General features: G+C 42.7%; 1 protein-coding gene across 1 annotated transcript; it reads left to right on the plus strand.

The window, feature by feature from the left end:
- Positions 1-10,776: 10,776 nt before the first annotated feature.
- Positions 10,777-24,538, plus strand: LOC147429954 (uncharacterized). Its single transcript, XM_086495076.1, has 3 exons — positions 10,777-11,778; positions 23,710-23,904; positions 24,473-24,538. Exons 1-3 carry the CDS (start codon positions 10,777-10,779, stop codon positions 24,536-24,538), a joined length of 1,263 nt encoding a protein of 420 aa, XP_086351202.1.
- The last annotated feature ends 1,277 nt before the right edge of the window (positions 24,539-25,815 follow it).

A 25,815-nucleotide genomic window follows, 5' to 3' on the forward strand; every position in this document is an offset into this window, starting at 1 on the left:
ACCTGCACATAGGACAACTCACAAAATTAGTATTGATATTACTTCACATATACTTATTTAATTAAATCAACTCACGTATATTAATGTCTCACCTCAAGCGATCAGCGAGACTATAAGGCCGCCCAGTCTACGGGCTCTCCTGAAGCATCAAGATCATTCAATACTTCATAGATACCTCTGCGATATCCATCTGACTCCTCCTGACATGTCGGGGCTCGATGCATCGCAAGATTCTACGTTTATACAAAAATCAGAGTAATAAGAATACATGATTCATCGCCTTTTAAGAAATGCCATAGTTAAAATTGGATTAGAAACTCACAAACTCATAGTGAAAGGTGTCGAAGCCTCCGCTGCCAAGATGAGATGTCCCCGTGGTCGTCTGTCGTATCTGCGCGACCTACGCTGCTGTCTGAACCACGTGGCCGTTGTCCGCTCATCCTCCCTGATCTGCAGCCACGTCTCGTGAGGGATGCCCGAAGGCTTCGTCGAGCCGGTCCTGAAAGCCTTTCGAGCTGCATCTCGTCGATGTTTCACGGTGTCCCGTGCAACACCCTTGATCCACCTCCTCGGAACAACGTCAGAACTCGGAGCAGGCTGGTACTCTCTCAGGATGGTCTCCACTATGTAAGTGACTTTTTCCTTTTCCTGCTGATGCCAAGACGTCAGAATGCTGGTCCAAAACTATAGCTCCGCGAGCTGGCGAATCCGCTGTCTCATCTCAGTCCCGACTCTATCCATGTCAACAGAACCATCTGGCCGTACAGTATAGAGCTTGGAGGCACTAGGATCGTGTGCCCCCCAAGGTGTCCGAGGTGTGCCAAGAGGTGTATCGAGAGGTTTGCCTGGGTAGGACGAGGGTCGTGAGCGAGGAGGGATCGAAGCATCTGTGGACCCTTTCCCACAGCAACCACCACCTCCACCTGACGATCGTCGAGATCGGCGAGTGCGCCTGTGCTGCGGAGATGAGGACGTACCCGCCTCTGCCCCACCCCTACGTGTCGAAGCGGCCGTGATGGGAGAAGCACGCATCGTACCCATAGGCGTCCCCCCCCTAGGCGTCGGACCCTCGGGTGTGAAGCCCGGAGGCGTAGTACCCGTGCCTCTGGCTAACCAGTACTGAGAAGCCTCTGCCATCTGAGCTCGCGTCATCCGTGTAACAAAGCCCATGAATGCATCTGCACTCATAGAAGCGGGATCTGGAAATTGGTCTGCCATACTAAAGTCCTGCACAAAGAAAGTAAAATAAAGCGTCAGAACACATTTGTTTAAATTAACTTTAAGCTTAATTTTAAATCAACGTCTTCACACAAACACTTACAGGCTTAGGCCTTAACGAGTGAGGCATCATCGATAAGATCTTGCACCGTTTCATCGTCTATCTCTAATTGAAAACATAACTCTGCCCCAACTCGTTCCGGCAGATTGTCTTCATCTATTGCATCTTCATCTACAAGTGTCAATTCTGGCTCGTCTGCGTCATCCCTCGTATATCTGTCAGCTTCCTCTGCCATACCTTCGTCCATCTCATCTAATGTCACAGTAGTATGGACGTCGTCTGACTGACTTCCTCCACGAGATCTTGCTCTTCAAATACTTGTTTATTTCTTGGAGCAACCTAAACCTCAAACCACTATTGTCGCTCTCGAGGGTCCGATACAAAGGCCACTTGCTCGCAATGTTTGGGGAGAGCAAATGTGTCGCTCGCATCTGTCCAAACCTTTGTAGAATCTATTTTCACAAGTTTGTTTCCATCTCTGCGTACCGTTGCATTGCGACTAGAAGTAATCACCTTGAACCACTTCACATCCAACAAAAACATCTCAAACAGCATGAAGCTTACTTTCAGGATATCTGACACCAGACCACAGTAATCTAGGTTGCTAGTGCTCTCATTCGTGTCTCTGGCACTAGCCCTGCTCTTTTGCATGAAACTAACCATTACCCCACTGTGAAACGTGTTTCTTCTGCTGTCAATTTGTTGTGTTCTGAAATTCTTTCCATGCGACCACAGTTCCATGTATGTATGATACTTCCAGTCACATCCAATAGCCAGCTCTTCCTCTTCTAGAGATATGGGTTCTCCGATCTGTCGAGCTGCTCTCACTGTCTTGTCCAACCATGCCATTGTAGGGAATTCAGGTAGAGGAGCGAGATAGTCTGGCAAGGGTAAACCTCTAGTCGTTTGGCTTCACCTGAAATCATGTCTCTCCCTATTGCGTCTCTCTTTCTCTTCTTCGTACCTTTCAAGCCATTTTTGCATCGGCGTTGAATTTAGTATACAGAACTTTATGATCTTTTCTCCATGGCGTCGTTCATTTTCTTCGGCACCCCTTGCCCTTGTGGCTCCTCTCCCACCAGTCTTGCATCCTCCTCATCGCTCCACAGTCGAGGCATTTATGGGTCAGAAACGGATAGAAATTTGGTCGTCAATACAAGAGATTCTTGCACCAGCCATCCTTCTGCCATGCTCCCCTTTGGACGCGCTTTTTGGCGAACAAAACCCTTAAGTGTTTTCATGAACTGCTCTAGAAAGAACATCCAACGGCTGTGTACTGTACCTGCCATCACTGCAACCTCATCTACTACATGGACGAGCAAGTGCATTTGGATAGTTAGGCAGCTCATGGGTAGATACTTCTCAATCATGCAAACTGCCTCAATGGAGTTAGCCCTTGCGACTGCAATAGATTCCTCATTTATATCCTTGGAAGAGATCCACCGCACTAGCTCTAAAATCTTGTATATGCAGGTCCGCACTTCCTCCGTTAAACAGCCCTTGATCACAATTGGAATAATGAATTGCAAGAACTTATGCCAGTCGTGCGATTTCAGTCCTGACAGTTGATCTTCACGGGTGAATGCTGTCTTGAGACATCGCATATATCCTGTTGGCGTCCTGAACTCTGAAATCACCCTTTTAACTTGTCGCTCTTCGTTTTTTAGCAATACCAATGGCGCTCTTGAAAGTTTTGTTTGGCCAGCTGCATTGGTGAAAGGCCACAGCTCCGGCATCTTTCCAACTAACTGCAAATCATCTCGTGAAGCTCGATTGTCTTTCATTCCCATGATTGTCTTCCAGAGAAGCTCTCCCACATTCTTGAATATATGCATTGGATCCAGCAAATGGTTAATTAGTAGATCATCCCAGTATGGCAACGAATGGAGAATGGACAAACGTTTCATTCCTGGAATAGGTTGCCCCTCATGTTGCTCCCATCGGCGACGCCACTCTTGTACATGCATAGGACGACATTCGATGCGACCAAGCTGACCTTCGCGCAAGTGATGGCCATCTGGAAGATAACGGTGGTGGCCTTGATAAATTGTCTTTCGAAGAGAGGCAGAATAGCGCACATCCAAAGACTACTCGCAAATTGGACATGCATTGTATCCCGAAGTTGTTGGCCCTGCATATATTAAAGCATGAATCAGGCCATGAGGCCAAGGCACAGTGCTTGCGAATAGCGATAATTTTGTAAATCAAGAACCATTATTAGAAGCTTCTCCGTATCCTGGCCAATCATGCATAGTCCACATAAGAAGTCCATGGATCCTTGCATGTTGTTGTCCTACTGGTTCAACCGCATCTGCTATGTCAATCCCATGCCATAACTCTTGGAGCTCGTCAACTAGTAGAGCTAGATAAACATCCATGTTTTTTTCCTTGAACTTACCAGGTACAATCAAGCTTAATATCAAATGACCCTTCTTGATGGCAAGCCACGGGGGGAGGTTGTAATTGATGAGGCACACAGGCCAAGTGCTCCATGACGAGCTTCTCAAGCCAAATGGATTGACTCCATCCATTGCCATGCCCAAACGCAAATTGCGTGGTTCACTCTTAAAATGTGGCCAGGTATCTTCAATGTGCCTCCAGGCCTTTGAATCACAGGCACCCTAAATGTTGCGTCAGTGGATCTATTCGTAGAATGCCACCGCATCAACTTTGCAATGGAACCACAACGAAACATTCTTTTTGTCCTAGGAATAATAGGAAAATTCCGCAACACTTTAGCTGGCACTGTCTCGCCAACTGCATCTTGTTTGTAGCGCATTGCTCTGCACTTAGGACACGACAGACAATCTGCGAATTCATTGCGAAAAAGAATGCAATCATTTGGACATGCATGAATCTTGTTGTAGTCCAAGGTAACTGAGGTCAATAGTTGCTTTGCGTCTGGCCTGGAGGGAGGCATTTCATTGCCAGCCGGGAGAAGTTGCTCCCGCAACAACCTGTTTAAACCACATTAAATTAAAAATCTCTCATAGCACGTCACCGTTGCAATTGAAAAATCTCTTTTGTAAATTACATACCTAAACAAAGCAGTGACGCTTGCATCTGACCACCCATATACTGACTGAAGATTCAAAAACGCCAGACAAGTACGAAGCGTCAATATTTTGGCGCCTTCATAAATTGGTTGACGTGCCAACTTTCTCAACATGTCTTCAAGAGATAGGCACACGGCTTCTAGTGCTACTTCGTTAGCGTTCTCCTCGCTTGTCTGGAAGAAGGCATCTAGCATCTCCTCCATGCCGTCGTCTTCTGTCTGTAAGTCCTTTTCTACTTCCATCCTTGGCTCTATATTGGTCAGACCTTCATGCATAATCCTTTTTCTCTCTCTCTCAAATGTAGGTGCTATGTCGCGAAAAGCAATGCCCGTTCCGTAGGAGTCGTATCGTAGATTCTGTATGGTTTCTTTAGCAAACTCTCCGTACTTGTGCACATACTCATTACATATCCTACGCTTGCGCAGGATTTGATACTTGCAGAGCGTGCACGAGCATGTAATATTTTTCTCCATGTTAGTTGATGACGTTGCCATCTACAATGATTATGAACGTTGTTTTAATATATATACTCCTCACAATGTATACTACCTCGCATTCTCTAGTGTTGCCCAATCTCCGTACACCTCGGTCCAGAGGAGTACGAAGATCAGGACCACCAGGTCAAAATCTCGTCTTTATTGGTCAAATCCTATATGGGTAGACACATGCGTGCACTCCCAGGTGTACATGGCAATGCATGTACGTAGCGGACAAAACCCCTTTGCCTCTTTTAGTTCCATAGTTTCTTCAACATCCAACGGCTATCCGTTTCTTCTATCCGTTTGACCTATGACTTGCCATACGCACTCTTGACATTGCTTTAAGACTACCTAGTGGACTACGGATGGTTTTGGTAGGCATAGAAGCCATTTTCGAAGTCCGTTTGCGTCTTTCTGTAGAAAAACGCAACCGGATTTGACCTACGGCTTGTGTATTTGGCGTTTCTTCTATTCGTTTGACCTACGGCTTACCATACGTGCTCTTGACATTGCTTTAAGACTACTTAGTGAACTACGGATGGTTTCGGTAGGCATAGAAGCCATTTCCGAAGTCCGTTTGCGTCAGGATTTGACCTACGGCTTGTGTATTTGGCGTTTCTTCTATCCGTTTGACCTATGGCTTGCCATACGCGCTCTTGAAATTGCCTAAAGACTACCTAATCGTCTACGGATGGTTTCAGGAGGCATAGAAGCCATTTCCGAAGTCCGTTTTTGTTTTTTCGTAAAAAAACGCAACCGGATTTGACCTACGGCTTGTGTATTTGAAGTTTCTTCTATCCGTTTAACCTAAGGCTTGCCGTACATAGTCTTGACATTGCCTTAAGACTACTTAATGGACTATGGATGGTTTCAGTAGGCGTAGAAGCCATTTTCGAAGTCCGTTTGCGTTTTTTCGTAGAAAAACGCAATTGGATTTGACTTACGGCTTGTGTATTTGACGTTTCTTCTATCCGTTTGACCTACGGCTTGTCATACGCACTCTTGACATTGCCTAAAGACTACCTAATGAACTACGAATGGTTTCGGTAGGCATAGAATCAGTTTCCGAAGACCGTTTGCGTTTTTTCGTAGAAAAACGCAACCAGATTTGACCTACGACTTGTGTATTTGACGTTTCTTCTGTCCGTTTGACCTACGGCTTGCCATACACGCTCTTGACATTGCCTTAAGACTACCTAATGGACTACGGATGGTTTCGGTAGGCATAGAAGCTATTTTCGAAGTCCGTTTGCGTTTCTTCATAGAAAAACGCAACCGGATTTGACCTACGACGTAGAAGCCGTTTATGAAGTCCGTTTGCATTTTTTCGTAGAAAAACCCAACCGAACTTCAAAAACGGCTTTTATTTTGGGCGTTTCTTCTATCTGTTTGACCTACGGCTTGTTATATGCCCTCGCCCAACCTTTTTTGAGGAGGAAGCTTGTCTCTAAGAGCAACGACGGCGCTGTTGTTGCTCCCTAGAGGACTTTCATGTGTAAAGGTGAGAGTTGAGCTTCGAATTTATTTTGAGCTGGTCAAATAAAGTCATAGGCTGCATCAGACGATCCAGGTCACTTTGCCTCGACATGCACAACGCCCGGTCAGACTACTGACCATGGAGGAGATTGATGAGATCCGCCAACGACAGCTGGATCTCTTATGATCTATCTATCCCAGCTAGCTTTTTTAGCCGTTAAGTCCACACCCAGCAATTTAGGATTCCATAATATTTTATTTTGTCATTTTGTCATCTTTTTACTCCGACTTTGTATTAGATCCACCACATTGTAACTTTCTTGTCTCATAGGTCACTTTGGCCTTTCGAAGACGTTAATATAACATTCCATTTCATTTCTCTCTTTAATTTTTCTTTCTTTAATTTTAATTTCCTACGCGCATACATTAATTCTCTCTCTCTCTCTCTCTCTCTCTCTCTCTCTCTCTTTCCTACACACACACACACACGATGTAGAGAGAGAGAGAGAGAGAGGTTGGGGGGGGGAGAGTGACACAATACCTGCGCAGCAAGTTTCGGCCACGATTTGAGCAGGCGAAAATGGCCCCTGCACGCGCGGGTTTTCCTTTTTTCCCCCAAATTTTTTAGCGTCGCAATGAGCGTCGATATAACCGTGGGTGACTGCGTCGATATAAGCATGCAAGTAAAGCCTTTCCACGCGTATAGAGACGCTCATTGCGACGCATATATCGACGTCTATATCGACGTGCTCTAATTCCGTCGATATATGCGTGGAAACGCATGGCCGTCGATATATGATGCGTCGATATCTTCATGTTATGTTGTAGTGAGTATTAAAATCTAGTAAAAGAAAATAAAATAGAAAAAATTTAAGCAGCAAGACACAGTTTGTGCATTATACACATGATCTATCAACATCTTTAGCATTGCGTGGTTGGGTTGGCATGCGAAGACTAATGTGAAGCAGAACGTGTTGATTGTGTAGAGTGGTGAATGGAAAGATTGACGAGAGACAAGCTTCAATGGCCATGATGTGTGTAAGGTAGTTTGGTAACTAGTTTGTGAGCATGATTAGAGAAAGCATAATCCATGGCTTCTCTCTACTATGAGTATTGAGTGATCCCTTGAATCCTCTCACTCATTGTGTCCAGCTTTAACACTTCATTGTGTGGTGCCTCCAAGCCATAGCAAAGTCATTCCTAGATACCCGGAGCAGAGAGATATCCTATACATTTCTTTAATAACCAATTCATCTCCATAGTCTTTATGCCAAAGGGTTCAATGCTTCAACCAAAGATATCAAACTATGCTATTACCACTTTTAAGTGCTCCTTGGACAAGATTTTAACGGCAACGAAAGAAACCTAAGTGTTGGATCCCAACAGTGGTATAAATTCCCTTTGTAATGATTATCAAATTCCCTTTGTAATGCCAATGATGTCTACCGGCTTTATCCAATTGTTTGGATTATGTATAGATTTATTAGTTGGTCAGGATGCAATGCGTTTCCACTTTGGAATTATGATGAGTAGAACTCAATTAAAACCCCATGTACATTTTGAGCTAAGGTGACTAAAGTATAAAGGTCACCTTACAACGATTTTTGAATAACATTATTTTTCATTAATTCTGCGTCGTACGGGTCTGAGTGAGAGAGAGAGAGAGAGAGAGAGAGAATGTGTGATCTTATCCTCTTCGCTACGCGCATCTCCCTCACCGGATTGATGAAGCGACCACACCATCGCGGTATCCTCTCCGAGAGCTACGCGCCCACGCCACGCATTTGCATCTTCAAGTTGTTCGCGAGCGATCCTTCCACGAGCTTGTTTTGCTTGTAAGTAGCACAAACAGTGTCTGTTTTCAACAATCAAGTACTTTATGGAACGAGGGAGAGATTAGCTACGCATAGATACTGATAGACTTAGGTTTCGCACACTTTTAGATTATGACCTGTGAGTCTATCGCGACTGTATTCGAGATAACTAGCGTTAAAATCTGGTGAGATTGGACTTATAGGTAAGTGTATCCTAGTGAGAGGATAGTGCCTAGCAAGTTTAAAGTGATTCCGAGTTCATTTGATGTGTCAACGATGTTATGAGGATTTAGGGATATAGTGGGTTGGAGTTAACAAGGATTAGTGATTGATGCATCATAGAAGTGTGTATGTGTAGGTTGGTCTCAACCTCACAAGATAACGAGATTGCCTCTGTGCACCTACGGGTTAGGCGTGTCACCGGATGACAAGTATGTTTTCTGTGTCATGCTTGTGAGCATGAACAAGGGAGTAGGTTGACCTAAAACATTGGCGCCACTGCCGAGGACCTTAAGTAGGGAGATCTACATCACTCGTGTGATGGCTAGCTTACTTTAGTTTCGACTAGAGAGAGCTTAAACGTTTAGAACAAGATCCAGGAGAGGGTATCCTGAGGTCTAGTGGATAGCCAGGAAACCTGTGTCTTGCCGAGGGTCTGTGACTAGTTAGATTTAGTTAGGTAGGATAATGTGGAGTTATGGTTTTATGGTTTTGAGTGCTTGTTATGGTTGTGTAGAAATAGTGTAGAAAAACGCTGTAAAAACGCAAAACAAACAAAAAGAAGAAACAATGAGGCTGTTTGCTTGCCTTGAAATCAAAACCCACACCATATACTCTTTAAGGGTGTGAATACAGTAGACATTTGGATTTATGATCCAGTGCTTGAGAAAACGTTAAAATTGCGACCAAAACCAACAAAAAGAAATAAGGGATTGCCATAAGAAAACACTAAGTGAACCTAAAGAGGCCAAAAAGAGATATAACCACTAGCCTGGGGTAAACTGATTGTGTCATGATGTACAACTGATATTCACAAGCTTAAGTTGAAGTGTCATCAAATTTGCATCACTTTAAGTGCATTTGAGTTGTGAATTTTCCATAAAAAAGTGAAATTTGTCAAGTGTTTGAGTCCAAGGTCAAAATAGGTCCAAATTCAGTGAAACTTAGGGGATAGACTTATATGGGCACAGGGAACACAACTCTCCAAAAACAGTAAAAAAATCACATCCCAGTTGCTCTCTGGTGAGTCTCGCAATAGACTAATGATTTGGAGATAGACTAACAATCTAGAAAAACCCTTTATACCACAGGTTGAACACATCCATACAATGGTGCTCACAAAAATTGAGTGAATTTGGACACCATCTTGACCACCAAACCTCAAGACTGGTGTTAGAGTCTGAATTCATAGACATAGTGGCAAGAAGGCTTTCACCAAATGTCCAAATAGTGCACAAACTTGTTAATGCACTATACAGGGAGTGGGGAAACCAGCTGTGGAGAGAACTTGTGAAAAAGGCCAACATTGGAGAAATTTGTCAGTCTATCGCGATAGACTGGGGAAGTAGGGGCTAGGGACCTTATTTTTCAAATCCCTCCTAGGGATAGCTTTAGCAAAGCCTAAATAGCATACACACCAAATTTCAAGGTGTTTAGATCACTGAAAGTGAATCTAAGGCCCAGATAGAGAATCGGGCTCTTACAAAAACACTAAAATTGGCCCAAAACCCAAACCAAGTGTCGAAATTTCATAAAACTTGAGGGATAGACTCTAGAGAATAAGGGGAACCCAAAGGTGAAGTCACAATTTTAAATTGACTTATATTGAGGAATCTGTCAGTCTATCACAATAGACTCAGAAAGGGGTGATTCAGACTACAAATTGTGACTATACAGTTAGAACATACTTGTCACATAGACCCCAGCCCTCATTTCACATTTGAAATTGGACCACCAGAAGACCCTGAAACACCCATTGGGGAGAAAAACACAAATTGGCTAAGACTGACCAGTTGTCATAAAAAAATGATTGATGTACATAATTGAAAGATTTTTTCCTGGTTCAAGGAAACCCTTGTGAACAGACTAACCATACATGTGTAGATTCCATAAGGAGATCATCACATAGCTGAGCAGGCAGGAGAAGGCCAGGTAAGCTTTAAGTTCGCAATACAGCTTTGAGTCTTATGTATTTAATGTTAGGAGCCTTTTTTAACTCAGGAGCTAAAAGTGTCAAAAGTCAAGTAAGCACCACGTCCACTGAAGAGAGTGTAACTCATGCAAGGATAGATCCACTAGCACCAATTATTGAGGAGGGTAGTGATACTGACACTTCGTCAGACAAGTCCTTCTTCATGATGGGTAGTCAACAGCAAGGAGGTGTCTCCTATGAAGGACCAATGCCAGGGGGAAGCACCTCCCTAAATCCTTTGAACGATTCCAGGTTCACTATAATCTTCTTAGAAGGAACAAACTCGAGGGGAGCCTTAGTTTATTCTGACTGTCAAGGACGCAAGTGTATTTGTATTGAAGAAAGACCAGCTCAAAGGCTGGAGATAATTCGAGTCTATGATGATGGAGATAGATTACGAGACGAAAAGGGGAACCACTATCTGATAGTTAGTAACCCTGAGGATTACAACAGATATGGAGATAACGTGGCGAAAGCGAAAATGGTTTTAGAAACCCAAGAACCACCTCCAAACATTGATCGACCTAGAGCGCTTTTTATGTATGATAAGAAAACAACCAGGGTCTCAACCTATAATGAGAATGTGGGGATTTACAAGCATGAGAGCGAGGGAATAGTCTCTTACTTCCGATGCAAAGAACCCTACCCAAACGAATTAAGAAAAGACAAGGTTCTTTACTTATTCTCTTATGAAATTTCTATGGGGAAGGATATTGTTTTTGTTGATAGGTACGGGCGAGAATACACACGTGTTCTCCCAGAGGAGATAGAAAAGGCAACGGTTCCAAGAGCATCAACATATGCCCTTGAAGAAATGCCAAGAGCCACCTACACCCCTATCAAATCGACAAATCCATTTTCAGAAGAGTATGACATGGCCTCACAATCTACCCGACAACCGACGTTCAACTACCAGCACCAGCCAGCTACCCAGCCATCATTGCAAGCATGGCTTCGACAAAGTGCAATATTAGAACAAGACCAAAACCGAGAGGGTTATCAAGCCGCACGAGGGCTAAGGGATTTACAAGAACCACCACTCTATTTACGGTATCAAGGAGAGAGTAATCCAAAGACTCAAGGGTCAACAGAGCCTGGAAGACCACCCATAGAACGAGTTCGAAGAGATGAACCATCTCTGGCAAGAATTGTTAGAAATTATGGCTTAGGAGCACCACTGGGAGAGGAACGTGGCCACTACAGAAGACCAGAGGAGGTATATCGACTAGGACGTGGAGATCCAATGATGAGATTTGTAGACTATCGTAGAATTAGACCTTCTCAAGTGCAAAAATGGGTAAACAAGAAATTCACGGGAAACAGAGATCCGAGAGATCATGTAGTAGCCTTTGTGAGTGTAATTAGAGATGAAGAGGTGTTAGACTTCCCTACCCAATTTGCAGGGTTTGGACTAGCCTTAGAGGATGATGCAGCTACTTGGTTTGACTCTGTGGAGCGAAGAGACTTTGAGTCTATGGAGGAGGTGTTTGACGAGTTTATTGAGGAATTCTCACAAAGGGGAATAGCTCATAATACTGTCTCACAAATCCACAATTTTCAAACAGAAAGAAGGGGAATCTGTGAGAAAGGCAGCCCTAAGACTAAAAAGATATATTAAGTTCTGCCCTGTGGAAGAACTGCCAACTCAGTCCAGACTTATGCTTATATTTATTCAAGGACTAAGGAATGTAGATCTCCAGAAGGACTTACATATGAAGAGGAGCACGACGTTAAATGAGTTAACTAAGGAGGCTCTTTACCTTGTATACAATTGCGCGGTCTACAAAGAGGGTGAATTCAAGGATCTTAACGACGATTCATCCTCACAACAAAGTGGAAGCAAGTCCATTAAGACAGCACCGAAAGGAGAAGTAGCTGTAAGCCAGGAGCAGCTTGTAGAGAAAGTGCTAAAAAAGATTAATTTGTACGCCAAACCCCAGGCTAAACAGCCCAAGTGGTGTGCTATTGAACAAAAATGGATAAACCACGGGACGGAGGAATGTTATTATAACAAGGGATATGTGAGAGAGAGACGTTACGCTCCCCAAGCTCAGGTAGCATCTCCTGAAATTCCATCGATGCCTTGGTATCAAGCAGGTAACCTACCGGGACCTGTAGGTGTAGAAAGACCACAACCAGTGTTGGGGCAACAACCACCCCTACCAGGATTACGACCAGTCGGCATAAGATACACACCAACTGTAACTGAATCAGAAGAAAAGTATTTGGTGTCTATGCATGCATATTACGAAGATCCCAATGGATATGCTACAAATCCTTTCTATTATCCACCGAAAGAACCCTCCACACCAAAACCATGGAGCATGATAGGAAATACAGGACCACCAACTGCTACACAGGCAACAGGAGAAGGGAGATAAAGCTTGGATGAACGAACATTGTTGCTCATAGTCAACGGAGGCATGAGCGGGTAGAGGCATGCACACCAACAAAGAGGAGCTCAAGGAGCACCTCAACAGCCTAAGGGACCATGCTACAAGTGTGGTGGAGACCATTGGCTGAGAGACTGTCCTCATGACGAAATCATTAGGGTCAATGCATATTGCACCGATTCTTGATTGCCCTAAGAACCTAAGCAAAGGAGCAAAGACTACTTTGAATATGCTGGGAGCACTGCCTTCCAGTGGAGGGTCAGAAAACGAAACTACGATTCCTATTAAGGTCTTGACGAGAGCCCAAACAAGGAAAAATGACGATCGGCCCAAGAGTAACGATGAAAATCAAGAGGAAATCAAGACTGACAAGTCTAGCATCAGTCGTAATAATCCTTAGAAAGAACGAAGAGCGAAATGAAAGCTAGACGTGAACGAAAACAGAAAGCTATAGAAGCTAAGCTAACAATGGATCGAGAGCAACTTAAACAGCAAAGAGAGTTTGACTCTCTAAAATCGACTGAGGGACCAAGGAGTGCAAGCTCAGGAGGGTCTGTATTGGTAGATAAGGTCAATGTACCCTTGGATGCAATCTTGCAAGCCTATGAAGGAAGATTGAAGAACAGACAGACTCTAGAGCAAAGGTGGATGACATATCCATATCCAGAGATAGAAAAACAGAGACTAGAGATGTGCAAGCAGTTGATTGAAATTGCACAAGCCTTACTAGAGCCTCCACCTATGGAAGTGAGGGATAGAATAATCAAACCACCAAACAATGAAACACCTATCAAAACTGAACAAAGGGTACCTGACAAGATAGACAACGTTAAATCCTTGCCTAATGTAGAGGATGCAAGAGTCGTACCTAATAGCACTGATGAATCACTGAAGGGATTTCCACCATATGCACCCATTGTGGAAGAAAAATGGCATGAAGAGCTATGGGAAACGGTGAGAAAAGATCAAGAAAAATACGAGACAAAAACAGTCGAGTCAGCACCTTTCTCGGAGTTGAACTTGAATAAGCCACCATGGGATTTAGACGCTAAATCATTTCAAGGGGATGATGGTTCAGTTGCATCAGAATATAGTAGACCAACATCACTCAAAACTTTGCCACCATACATGGGAGACTATGAAGCAAAGTCCGAAATTCGAAGGGTGCCTTCTCAAAGAATTGGAGGGACAAATCAATTGGACACTAAAATTTTGACAGACTTGTTGTCTGCTCCGGTCAAGTGTACAATCACATTGGTAGAATTGTTAAAAATTAGGCCAAGCATGTGGACGGAATTGGGCAAATGTCTGGAGAAATTTGGTATAAGGATGCCTCTTAAGTTCTTCAAAACTCAGCTTAATGACACAGAACAGAAGAGAGTCAACACTACACCAGTACCTCTCAACAAGGTTGGAGAGTATTGTGAGGGTGAAGACGGCAACACTACTCTACCAGTCGAGTATAACGGCATAGAGACTAAGGCCATACTTGATAGTGGAGCTGGCATTGCATTACTACCAAATTTCTATGGAAAAAATGGGAAAAACCGGTAATACGAACAACTAGAATGAAACTGCAACTAGCGGATGGGCACGTAGAAAGGCCTATAAGATTGCTTGAGGTAATTGTGGTATCTTCATGTGGCATAGACTACGAACATACATTTGCCATAGTAGATTACAGCAAGAAAAACAATTATGAAATTATCCTTGGTAGGCCGTTCATGACGCAACTCAAGATGGTGCAGGACTGGGGGTATGATTATTTGTATCTAAGACATGCTGAAATCACTACACGTGTAAATATGAGGAACCACAACTACCATGATGTCACGAGAACACCTGTGGAAGAATTTGACTCAGCCACCATTAGCGGATCAGAAGTCTCAGCGTGGTTCTGTAAGAAAAAGGAGATATGGATGTGCGGAGCATCTCAATGTAGTGAATTCGACCACAACCACAATGAAAGGACACTAGAGAGGTTATTGGAAGACGATGCCTATATACAAGAGCCCTTCTCTGAAGAGAATCTTGAACCCCTAGAATGGTCTCAAATTTTGGCTACTTTGGATGTATGCGTCATTCAAGTCACTCCCACAAAATTTTGTGACAAGAATGGCTACGATATCGTACCATACTACATGTTGAGCAAAACTGTAGAGGAAGACGAGAACGAAGTAGACACCGAGAAAGCGAGAGTCAATCAAACGGAAACGAAACTTGATATTAGGATAGTGGGCTATGTGGACATCCCCACTAAAAACATCGAGCAGGATGGAGAATAATTTTATGATTCTTTTGATCAATGTGAAAATGAAGATAATGCGGATGACGAGAAGTCGGAAAATACAGAGGAAGACGACCATCAGGATCAAGACAATGACGTCTTTTACAACTTCCCAAACCAAAGTGTGAGACGCCAAAAAAGATACAAGAGTAGGCGACACCATAAAAGTCTACCAACTAGGCCTAGACCTATGCCTGAGTTCAGGAGTAAGACACATTTCAGTATGAACATTCATGTTGTTGATTGTGCTAAGGATAAAGTGTCAGGAAGATTTCTTAAGGTTGTTGAAGACCCAGATTTTAAGGAAAGACTATTGAAACTTAGGAAAACCAGCAAGGCAAAAAATAGAGTGACAAGGGAGACGTTGGATGTCTTTGCAGATCCAATTATGACGAGCGTTGAGCGAAAAAAAAATACAATGATTTAAAACAAAAGATGAAAAATGTATGGACAACTGAAATGGAAAGTAGCGATGGGTCGAACGCTAGTGATGGGAGTAAAAAGATAGATGTACCTCCTCACTATTGTAAGTACACCATTCAGAAGATAAAATTGGTGGTCCAGCAACCGATGAGAGAGCTTAAATCGTCCGAGTCCTATGATGGGCCAAAAAACGCCAAGAAAATAGACCTAGCAAAACCGGGAGAAAGTCCTCGACCTGCTTACATTGCTACTAATCTAAGCCAGGAAGAAGAGGACTTACTGATCAAAACGCTTAAAGAATTTCGTGATGTATTTGCTTGGTCATACAAAGATCTGAAGGGGGTGGATCCTAACATCTGTGAACATTCGATCCCTCTGAAGTCGGATGCAAAGCCAAGCAAACAACGTCCGTACACGTACAATGAGACATTCGCCAAAAGGATCAAGGACGAGATAGATAAACTTATGGATGCTGAATTTATTTATGAGATAGAGCACACTCACTGGGTGTCGCCGATCGTGATGGTACCTAAGAAAAACGAGAATTTACGAGTGTGTGTGAATCTCAAGAAGGTGAATGCAGCAACAATAAGCACAATTATCCTCTCCCTATCACGGAACACGTCTTGGAACGAGTAGCAGGCAAGAAGGCCTATAGCTTTATGGACAGCTTCTCTGGTTATAACCAATTGGGGGTCAAACTAGAAGATCAGTACAAAACGGCGTTTGCAATAGAATGGGGCATATATGCGTTTAGGGTAATGCCATTTGGCTTGACCAATGCTCCAGCCACATTTCAGAGATTAATGACACATGCTTTTAAAGAATACTTGCGAATATTTTTGGATATGTACATGGATGACTTGTGTGTCTATTCTCTATTGAGAGAAGACCATATAGATCATCTTAGAAAGGTATTCGAAAAATGCAGAATGCATAGGATTTTCCTCAACCCAGAAAAATGTGTATTCATGGTACGACAAGGTAAGATCCTAGGCCACATAGTATCGACTAATGGGATTACCACTGATGAAGACAAGGTAAAGGTGATCATAGAATTGCCAAGACCAAACACTGTACGAGAGGTACAATCATTTATGGAACATTGTGGATACTACCGACGTTTTATCTACATGTATGTTGTAATAGCAAAACCCTTGTATAGTCTGATCGTGATCTTCATATGGACCGACGAATGTGAGGAGTCATTCAGAAATTAAAAGAGGCACTGGTATCTGCACCAATTCTAAAAGCACCAGATTGGTCAAAGATTTTCCATGTACATGTAGATGCTTCGGCATTTGCAATAGGCTGTATATTAGCACAACCAGGGGAGGGTAATACAGATTTTCCCATCAATTATGCTAGTAGACAACTCAACAGTGCAAAGAATAATTATACCACCACTGAAAGAGAAGGATTGGGTATTATATACGCGGTAAAGAAATTTCGTCATTATTTTCTTTTGCGAACAAGTTCACATTTTTTGTGGATCATCAGGTACTTTTGTACTTAGTAAATAAACCTTGTAACACGGGACGAATTGTAAGATGGTTCATTGTGTTGCTGGAGTTTGATTTTACGGTAGTAGTAAAGAAAGGAAAAACTCATCAACGAGCAAACCACCTTTCTCGATTACTAAATGGCGAAAAGGCTACTCGTGTAGATGATGATCTCCCAGACGCATACCTGTTTAATATAGAGATGGTACCGAAATGGTCAGAGCAGATTGTTCCATTGTTGACATATGGAATGAATCTTGACGAAAGACACACGGTGGAAGACGTTAGCCAAGCACAAATTTACACTATGCTTGCGGGAAGAATGTATCATCATGGTAACGATGGGATTCTAAGGTTGTGTATAGGCCCAGAGGAGTACGACGCGTATCTAGAGGAGGCACATGCACAGACAGGGGGATTCCATCAAGGAAATCAAATAAGCTATGAACGATTAAGAAGACTTGGAGTGTATTGGCCTGGAATGGCAGGCGATGTAGCTAATTACATCAAGAAATGTAACTTTTGCACAACCAATACCACTGTGGATTATGCCACATTATACCAAGTGACGATACCACCCGCATGGAGTCATGCTATTGTGGAATATTTGACTAATAAGGAGTTACCAGGAGATTGGTCTAAAGCCATACAAAAGGCTTTACAAATCAAAGCGAATAGGTATACCATCATTAATGACCAATTGTATAAAACAGGAACCGATGACCAGTTGAGGATAGTTCCTCATGAAAATGACTACTTTCCATTATTGGAGCAAGCCCATGCAGGCATAGCAGGAGGTCATTTTTCAGCGGAGAGAACCATAAAAATCATTATGGTTGCAGGCATATGGTGGCCGACCATGATTCAAGATGCAGCAGAAATCGTGAAAACGTGTGATGAATGTCAACGCACTAAGGTGCCAGTTAAAAGAGACGACATGCCTTTAAGACCAATGATGAGTGCTCGAGCATTCGCTAAATGGGGATTGGATTTTGTTGGCCCTATTACTCCACCAGCTTATCGTTCACAAGCACAATACATCATAGTGGCCACTGATTATATGAGCAAATGGGTGGAAGCAAAAGCCACAACAAAACCAGATGCTAAAGCCACAACACAATTCCTATATGAATATGTGTTTACACGATATGGCCTTCCAATCGAGCTGGTGAGTGATAGAGGGACACACTTTGTAAATGAAGTTATCGAACATCTCTTGACTGAGTTTATGGTAATTTATCGCAAATCTGCACCCTACCATCCACAAGCCAATGTCCAAGAGGAAGCGACCAAAAAAATTATGTGCACAGTTCTTACGAAACTGGTTAGTGAAACAAGGATGGACTGGGATCAAATGCTACATTCAGCATTGTGGGCTTATCGAGTTGCATATAAAACAACACTCAATGCTACACCATTTAATATGGTGTATGGGTTAAATGCAATACTGCCTATTGAATTTTTGATTCCAACGCTAAGGGTAGCTAAACGGTTGGACTGGACGGGCCATGAGCTTTCAGAAAGGTTAGATGACCTAGAAAAACTAGATGAGTTACGACTCAATGCAGTAGCAGCCATTTTTGCAAAAAAAAAGACAACAGAAAGAGTTTTTTGACAAGCATGTCAAAAACAAGGACTTTAAAACGGGGGACTATGTCTTGGTATACACCCTTAAACAACATGCCAAGAAGCTAAAGAAAAGAGGAATGGGGCCTTATTTGATCCAAGAAATCTCGTCTAGCGGAGCAGTAAAACTGTCGACACTAAATGGAAAAGAAATGCCAAATTGGATTAGTGGGTGTCATTTGAAAAAGTATCATCTACCTCTAACTCCTGGGATGTTGTTTCAAGTGCATTATGGCAAAGCCTATAGATAGGAACATCAACGAGTTCATGACCAAGCACAACAAGAAGCCAAGGAACGCATTGCTAAGCAAAAGCAATTTCTAAGGACAATAAACATGGTCACACCAATGATGACTGAATAATATCCTCTTCCAACATTCCAAATAATCGAAGCGGATATACAAAGCGAAGTATTAGCAAAGACAATCACAGACTTTATGGCTCAGGACGAGAGCACCATTGACACTTTAGAAAATACGTGGTGTAGTCCTTACATAAAAGCATATGCAGGCACAGAACAAGTAGAAATATATGCATTGCTTGACACTGGGGCAAAATTGAGTGTCATCAGCTTTGAGCTCTTTCAAAAACTTGAACCAATGACAAAATTCCCAGATACACACAGGTTGAAAGTAGCATCGGGTGATGAGGTGACCACGTTGTGGTCTAATATGTTACCAATCATAGTGCAGGGGCACACGTACACTCATAAGTTCTATGTGCTGCCACCAATTAGATCAGCAACGCCTTTTTATCTTAGCAGTGTCGTGGATGAAAGCTAACAGGGTATTCATTGATTTGGATACTAATGAATCACTGTTCAGAAATGAAAACTTTTCAGAACCCTTCCTATCATATGATAAATATATGTCAATGTGGAGACAGGAGTCAATGCATCCGCAACGCATTAATCAACAACAATCAAAGTTTGGATGGCAAGAAATGTATTATCAAAAACCAACAATCATGCAGGGAACCAGGCAGGTTTGGGTACGACGTACAGATCTAGCCAAGGCACAATTTCATCAAGGGCAGAAATATCAATTTTGGCTCAAGCAAGACAGCTTAATTCCTGTAAAAGAGTTGACAGAAGAAAAGACAAAACACCCAAAGGCAGCAAAGCTTCAAAGAACAATTCTTAACAAGCAAAATCCGCAATGGACTATATTGCTGTGGCGTCCAAAATTACCAATTCAGAATGAGCCAACAACACAGGTATGGATGCCGAAGAAGACCAACGAACAGTTGTCTACAACTGTCAATGACAAGCTAGACCATACATCCATCACGCGGAAACATGTAGCGTCCACAACAACAAACACAAGGATCTGTACAACCAAATTCATCAAAAAGATATGGAAACGAAAGACAGTTCAACCAGAACATGCAACAAAGAATACAACCATATTGACTTCAGCGGAGGCACAACCAAAAGTTCATACACCTTGGAAGACCATCAAACAAAGAGCGGCAGAATTACAACTTCTTATCGCTCGCCAAGAAAATTTGCCAGCCAACTCAGGTTACCACAGGAAACCTCAACGACGAATGCCAATAAGCGTATCGCTTATACCTTCCTCTTACACCGCATATATTTTTTCTAAATGCATTGACTGTGCATGCATATAGGGCTACTTTACAAGGCCTGCATTAGCACGAGTTAATGCCCATGCACAGCCACATACCCTTGACGATACCCTGTCGTCCGGGAGGACTCCGACCAGGAGGGAGGGAGGCATTCCAAATGCGGACTCACGTCATATATTAGAGGGCAATGTTTGTGATTGATTTTTCAACCATTTTTGCGTTTTATTGTGTGATTTTTGGGAAAAGAATATGCCCTCGTAATTAATCAAGAGTGGGGACCAAATGATCAAATATGGGCCCTAGGGATGTGTATATACTGTAAAGCAAGTCAAAACTGGCCAAAAACCGTTGAAAAACAGCAAAAAAATAGGGCAAGGTTGACGATTGAGAGCGAGAATGTACATAGACGAGAGAAAAGCGAGCTACAAAGTGTTTTTCTATTCATTGATATTTTTATAGGTTAGAATTGCTATTTTCGGGTTATTTTGGGATTTATTTGCTTTATTTTAGCCATTTTCTAGAAAAAAATATTTTTAAAAATCCATAATCCAGATAAAAACACAATAGAAGAGACGTCTGACCAGAACAAGGTAAAGAAGACACAAAAAAAATATGGAGTGCGAATTTGACAGGGCAAAAATGGCCACCATCATGACAGGATCTCCAAAAGGAGAAATCTGCAAAAATTGTAGAACTGGAGCAAACGAGGTCCAAATCAAGAAATTTGCGAGCCTAAACCGTATCTCGTGAAAATTTATGGCCACAGGTAAAAGATGGAAAAATTTCATGCAGAGCCTTGATCACGTATAGGGAGGCTAGGCAAGAAATCTCTCATTTGAGTCATTTTCCATTGTGAGAGAGAGAGAGCTCCCTACAGCATCTGAGACTTCCAGGAGCTCATCCATCGCGCATGGTCACCAGATCGACATCATATATGAGAGGTATGCTCGTCAACACTAACTCCAAGTGTTGTTTACTTCAGTTAGTCGCAAAACCTCGCCAGCACCACCATCACAACCTGTGCACACATACTGTAGACCGGTTGTTAGGAAGACCTAGAGGCCACCAAATGCAACCAAAATTGAAAGGCACAATGCCTATAGCTTAGGGAACAAACCTATGACTCCAGATAGCGCAGAAGAAGCATCCCAGAAAACCCTAATTTCATAGGGCCTGCAGAAGGGCATCTGACCCAAAGTGATCGAAAATGAGCCAAAACTCATAGGTAGCACGCCAATAACCTCGACAAACCAACCGAAGGGTTAGACCATAGAAAAGTTAATCCAAGCTAGACTTAGAGCCTCTATCTGACAAAGACTGCGCAAAGCGTCACGAAGCTCTAATGGGCCAACCAAGTGACCAAATGACACCAAATTTGACAGGGTACATCCTAAGGATTTCAACTACGAGTTGGAATGTTGCCACTCAAGAAGAACCACTTCCACGAGGACAAATGCAAACAATAGGCCAGAAAAGCATCCAACTAATCGTTCTTGGTGACGTAAGCACCAAAAGAACAATCGACTACTCCGACGGAAGGTCAAAAGGAAAGAAAGTTCATCCTGAGTCATACAATGACCAGAAAGTACGGCGACCATCACCTAAGTGGTCTACTCCGACTCCAGAGATAGCTAAGTGCTACCAACAGGGAGTACACTTTTCGAAATTGATTAAGACTTAATGTGTGTGTCTAGGAGAGCCTACTAACATCAGGGGAACTAACAAGCTACAAAAAGAGGAAAAAATGACAACTTAGTGAGTCTATCACGATAGACTCACCAATACACATGGAAAAAGGAAAATTTGATTTTGACTTAACCAATGGGACTAACTAGGCCTATTAACCCCAGATATCAAGTAAAATTGCAAACATTGCTCCACCTTGACAAACTTATGAGTCTATCACGATAGACTCATTAATCTTTCTTGGGGAGGCCCTTTTCAAAAATCCTCTCAAGGGCAGGCTTATGACAGTATATGAAGGCACTACACCAAATTTGAAACAAGATGGACTCTTAAGGTAAGGGGAGATAGACTTGACAGACGGCTCAGAGTTAGCACAGGACAATATCAAGGACAGATAAAGTCTAGATTCACATGTGAGAGGCCAAGGGACCTTATATCAACTAGAAGAAGGCAGACAATGGACCACAGATCAGAAAAGAGGGTAATTGGAGCATAATTCCGAGTCTATCGCGATAGACTAAGCAGAATGACACAGGGCCATTTGATCAAAAACTAGAATCAGCAGTTGGCTTCAACATGGTGCAAGAAGGCTACCCACAAAGTTTGAGCCCAAAACAACAAAAAAGAAGGAGATAGACCAACAACTCCTTGGAGGAATTCTGAAGAAATGAAAGTTGACCCAATAGGGGATCACTTGACATCCATTTGAGATGGAAATGGGATCAGTTCATATATAAGCCATGGGGAATCTGAGTGTGAAGTCACATGTGAACAATAACTCCCCTATGAGAAGATAGCGAGTCTATCGCGATAGACTCGGCAGAGTGTGAACTTGGCCTGATTATGAAACTTAACCATATGGAAAGTTTGGATACCCTATGCACATGTACCACACAAAGTTTCAAAGCATTTGGACACTTGCTCCTTCATCAACAGCATTAATTTGAAGCCGTCAAAGTCGAACACTAAAAGGACTGTCTATCTGCTAACATTTTTCACTAACTCCTCTTGGGACTAAGAGGGCTTAACTAGATGCATGCTTAAGTGATAATCAATTTAGAAAATAGGTACTATGTTTATATGTTAACCATTACTTGTGGATACAGGATCCATGGATGCTTCTCCGAGAAAAAGAAAAAGGCAAGAACCTGGCAACGGAGGGTGCAACACCCTATACACTTCTACACAATTCATTAAAGCCAGCAGCCACATGGATACCTGTAGAAGTGCAACAGTCAGCAGCTTTCCAAATCTACCAAGGTTCCTATGTGGATGACAAAGGAAATTTAGTGGATACAGTAATGATCCCCAAGGAGGTAGAAAACTTCCTGAAAAGATCACCGCAAAGATCGTGGCTGAAGAAAGTTGGCTTATGGAACTTTGTTTCACTACCACCACTGGGGATAGATTTCAAGAGGGTACAACAACTAATTGACACTATCCAAGAAGACGGAACTTGCAGGGTTGCAGGCATGGATAATGAGATGATGGAGATTCAGATCACCAAGGAAATCATCAAAGAAGCGTTAAAACTGTCTGATCAGGGAGCCAACATGAGAGAAAGAAGGAAGAATCTCACAGTCTACCTGCAGAGATCCAAACTACCGTCTTTTGAACTCATAGCAAACCCAGAAGTGAGGGAACTGACACAGGTATACAGTCAATGTTTGTTGAGCTACAACAAGAGACCGCCTAGATACACTACACCACATGGGTTCATCTCAACAACAATGACCTGGGCTATGGGAATGACACATGATTTCTATATAGATCATGCATCATATCTATTTGAGGAAGTCACAAAGCTACAGCATGACAATCCAAATTACATTGCAGGAGGAGAAGTACTCACCATAATGATATACCATGCCATAGGAGCGGCATATCAGCTATCACTTTCTCCTCAATAGAACGACTGGCTGGTGCTACGAGAGAATATTGAAGACGGACCACAAAGGCGAGTACCTCCCTCTACTAACACCATTGGAGGACGCAGGCTGGAAAGAGTCACCAAAAGTACACAGGAAACGATGGAAGAAGAAAGAAAAGCTGAAGAATTAAAGAAGCGGAAAGAGGAAATTGAGAACAACACCAGATTGCAGAAGGTAGCAAAGCCTATGGAAAGAATGCTAGAAGGCTTTGTACTAGAAAGATCTCTACGAGGCAATGTAGGCGCCACTTGAATTAAGAACAAAGAATAAACACAATCTAGCTTTTGAGTTGGACTGGTTTGAGAGATACATCCAAGAGAGGAATGCTACGGATGAGCAGAACTGCCACTTGAAGAGGAGGATCTCCAAACCTTAAGAGATCAATTGAGGCCAACTACACGAATGAGGAAACACCACCTCCATCTCCAAGGCCAGATACAAGTGAAAGGCAATCAACTCCACCTATTGACTCTCCTCCGCATTTAGAGAGCTCACATCGTGATGAGAGAGTTCCTACACCACCCAATGGAGAAGAAGAAGAAAGGATAGATGGCCATCTAAACACTGGAACAGTATCAAACCTTGATAAAGGCAAGCACATAGAGGTAGATCTGACAAGAGAAAAAGCTTCCTCCTCTCAAGAAATTGAGTTGGAAGCTACTATAAACCTGGATTTACAGTCAATGGAGACTCTACTAAACCAAACAAGACTGCACAGTCGGTTGGTATCTGATCAGAACAGGGCAAACAAAAAGAAATTGGAAACAACCCATCAAGAGGTTCTGAAGTTGCAGGAGCAAAGAGATGACAACCTTAAACTGATCAGCATTAAAGATGCTGAGATCTTGGGTCTCAAAAGCAGAGTAAACCTCCTCAAAGAAAATTTACAGGAGTCAGAAAGTTTCAATGCCATTTGTGAAGATACCATCAATGTGTTTTTTGAAGATGTCAATGACAAAGATGAACAAATCTAGAGGTTGATGGCAGAAAAGCAAGATGCCCTGGAGACAGTCAAAAATTTACAAGTCATAATTGATGACTTACAAATTGAAGTGAAGGATTTGAGAGCAGTAATGGACATTCAGGCAAGGGAGATGGAAAGAGCAAAGAAACAAAAAACGCTGCTACGAGCAACATCGGTGGTCCAACTGCAAGAAGAAGTGGAGGCACTGAAGAGAGAGCTGAAATTGGAAAGAAAACAAAGGTTAATGATAGCCGAAAGTGCACTTAGAGCTGAGGATCAGTTGCAAAGGCAAATCTCGGACTTACAAAGTGAACAACAACAAGGACCAGCTCATGACAGTGAAATAGAAAGCCTCGTTTCCAAGTCCATCAAGGAAGAAAATGAGAATCTGCACAAAAGAGTAAAAGAGTTAGAAGAGGCTGCAGCCCAAAAGGAGATGGAATTTCAAACACTCCAAATCAATAATCGAACAATGGCTGCAAAAATTGCAAGTCTCCAAACTGCAAGGCAACCCCACGGGCAGGTGCGGGTGCACATGGTGCAAGCGGCCACGAATTTGTTTGGCCTGGCAGAACTATATGGGGGTGATGATGACTATGACAAAGGATCAGAGGACCATGGGGCCCCAGATACACAGAATGATCAAGTTGGCTCCAACAACCAAGAAGAAGACGAAGATTCAGTCACAAAACTTGAAGAGCAGAAGCTGGCCGAATAAATGGAAAAGCAGTCAGATATGATGTGGTACAAGGCCATGAAACTAGAGAAGGAGATGCTACAAGGACTCTCCAGATCAAGCAAAACAACAATAGAGCTACGGGAAGAGTGGAATGCCCCGATGTTACCCTATGCTTTGCTGAAATATGAAACACTGACACATCAACGGCAACTAGCAATGGAAGAACAAGTGCCACTATTTGAAGGAGAATTACAAGTTCGGGAACAGCAAAGCAGAATCGTAGATAGCCAGCCAAAGTGGAGGCGTCAGTGGCTTTTGGATCATCCTATCTTGGTGTTGGGCAAAAGGTTCTATCATCTCTGAGCTCAGGTGGTGCATTGACTAAGTGGATAGAACTTATACTTACAGCCAACATAAAGCCTTACAAAGCAGAAATCCCACA

This window comes from Adiantum capillus-veneris, chromosome 22, assembly GCF_014529385.1.
Source record: "Adiantum capillus-veneris isolate H3 chromosome 22, ASM1452938v2, whole genome shotgun sequence".
Taxonomy (NCBI): Eukaryota; Viridiplantae; Streptophyta; class Polypodiopsida; order Polypodiales; family Pteridaceae; genus Adiantum; species Adiantum capillus-veneris.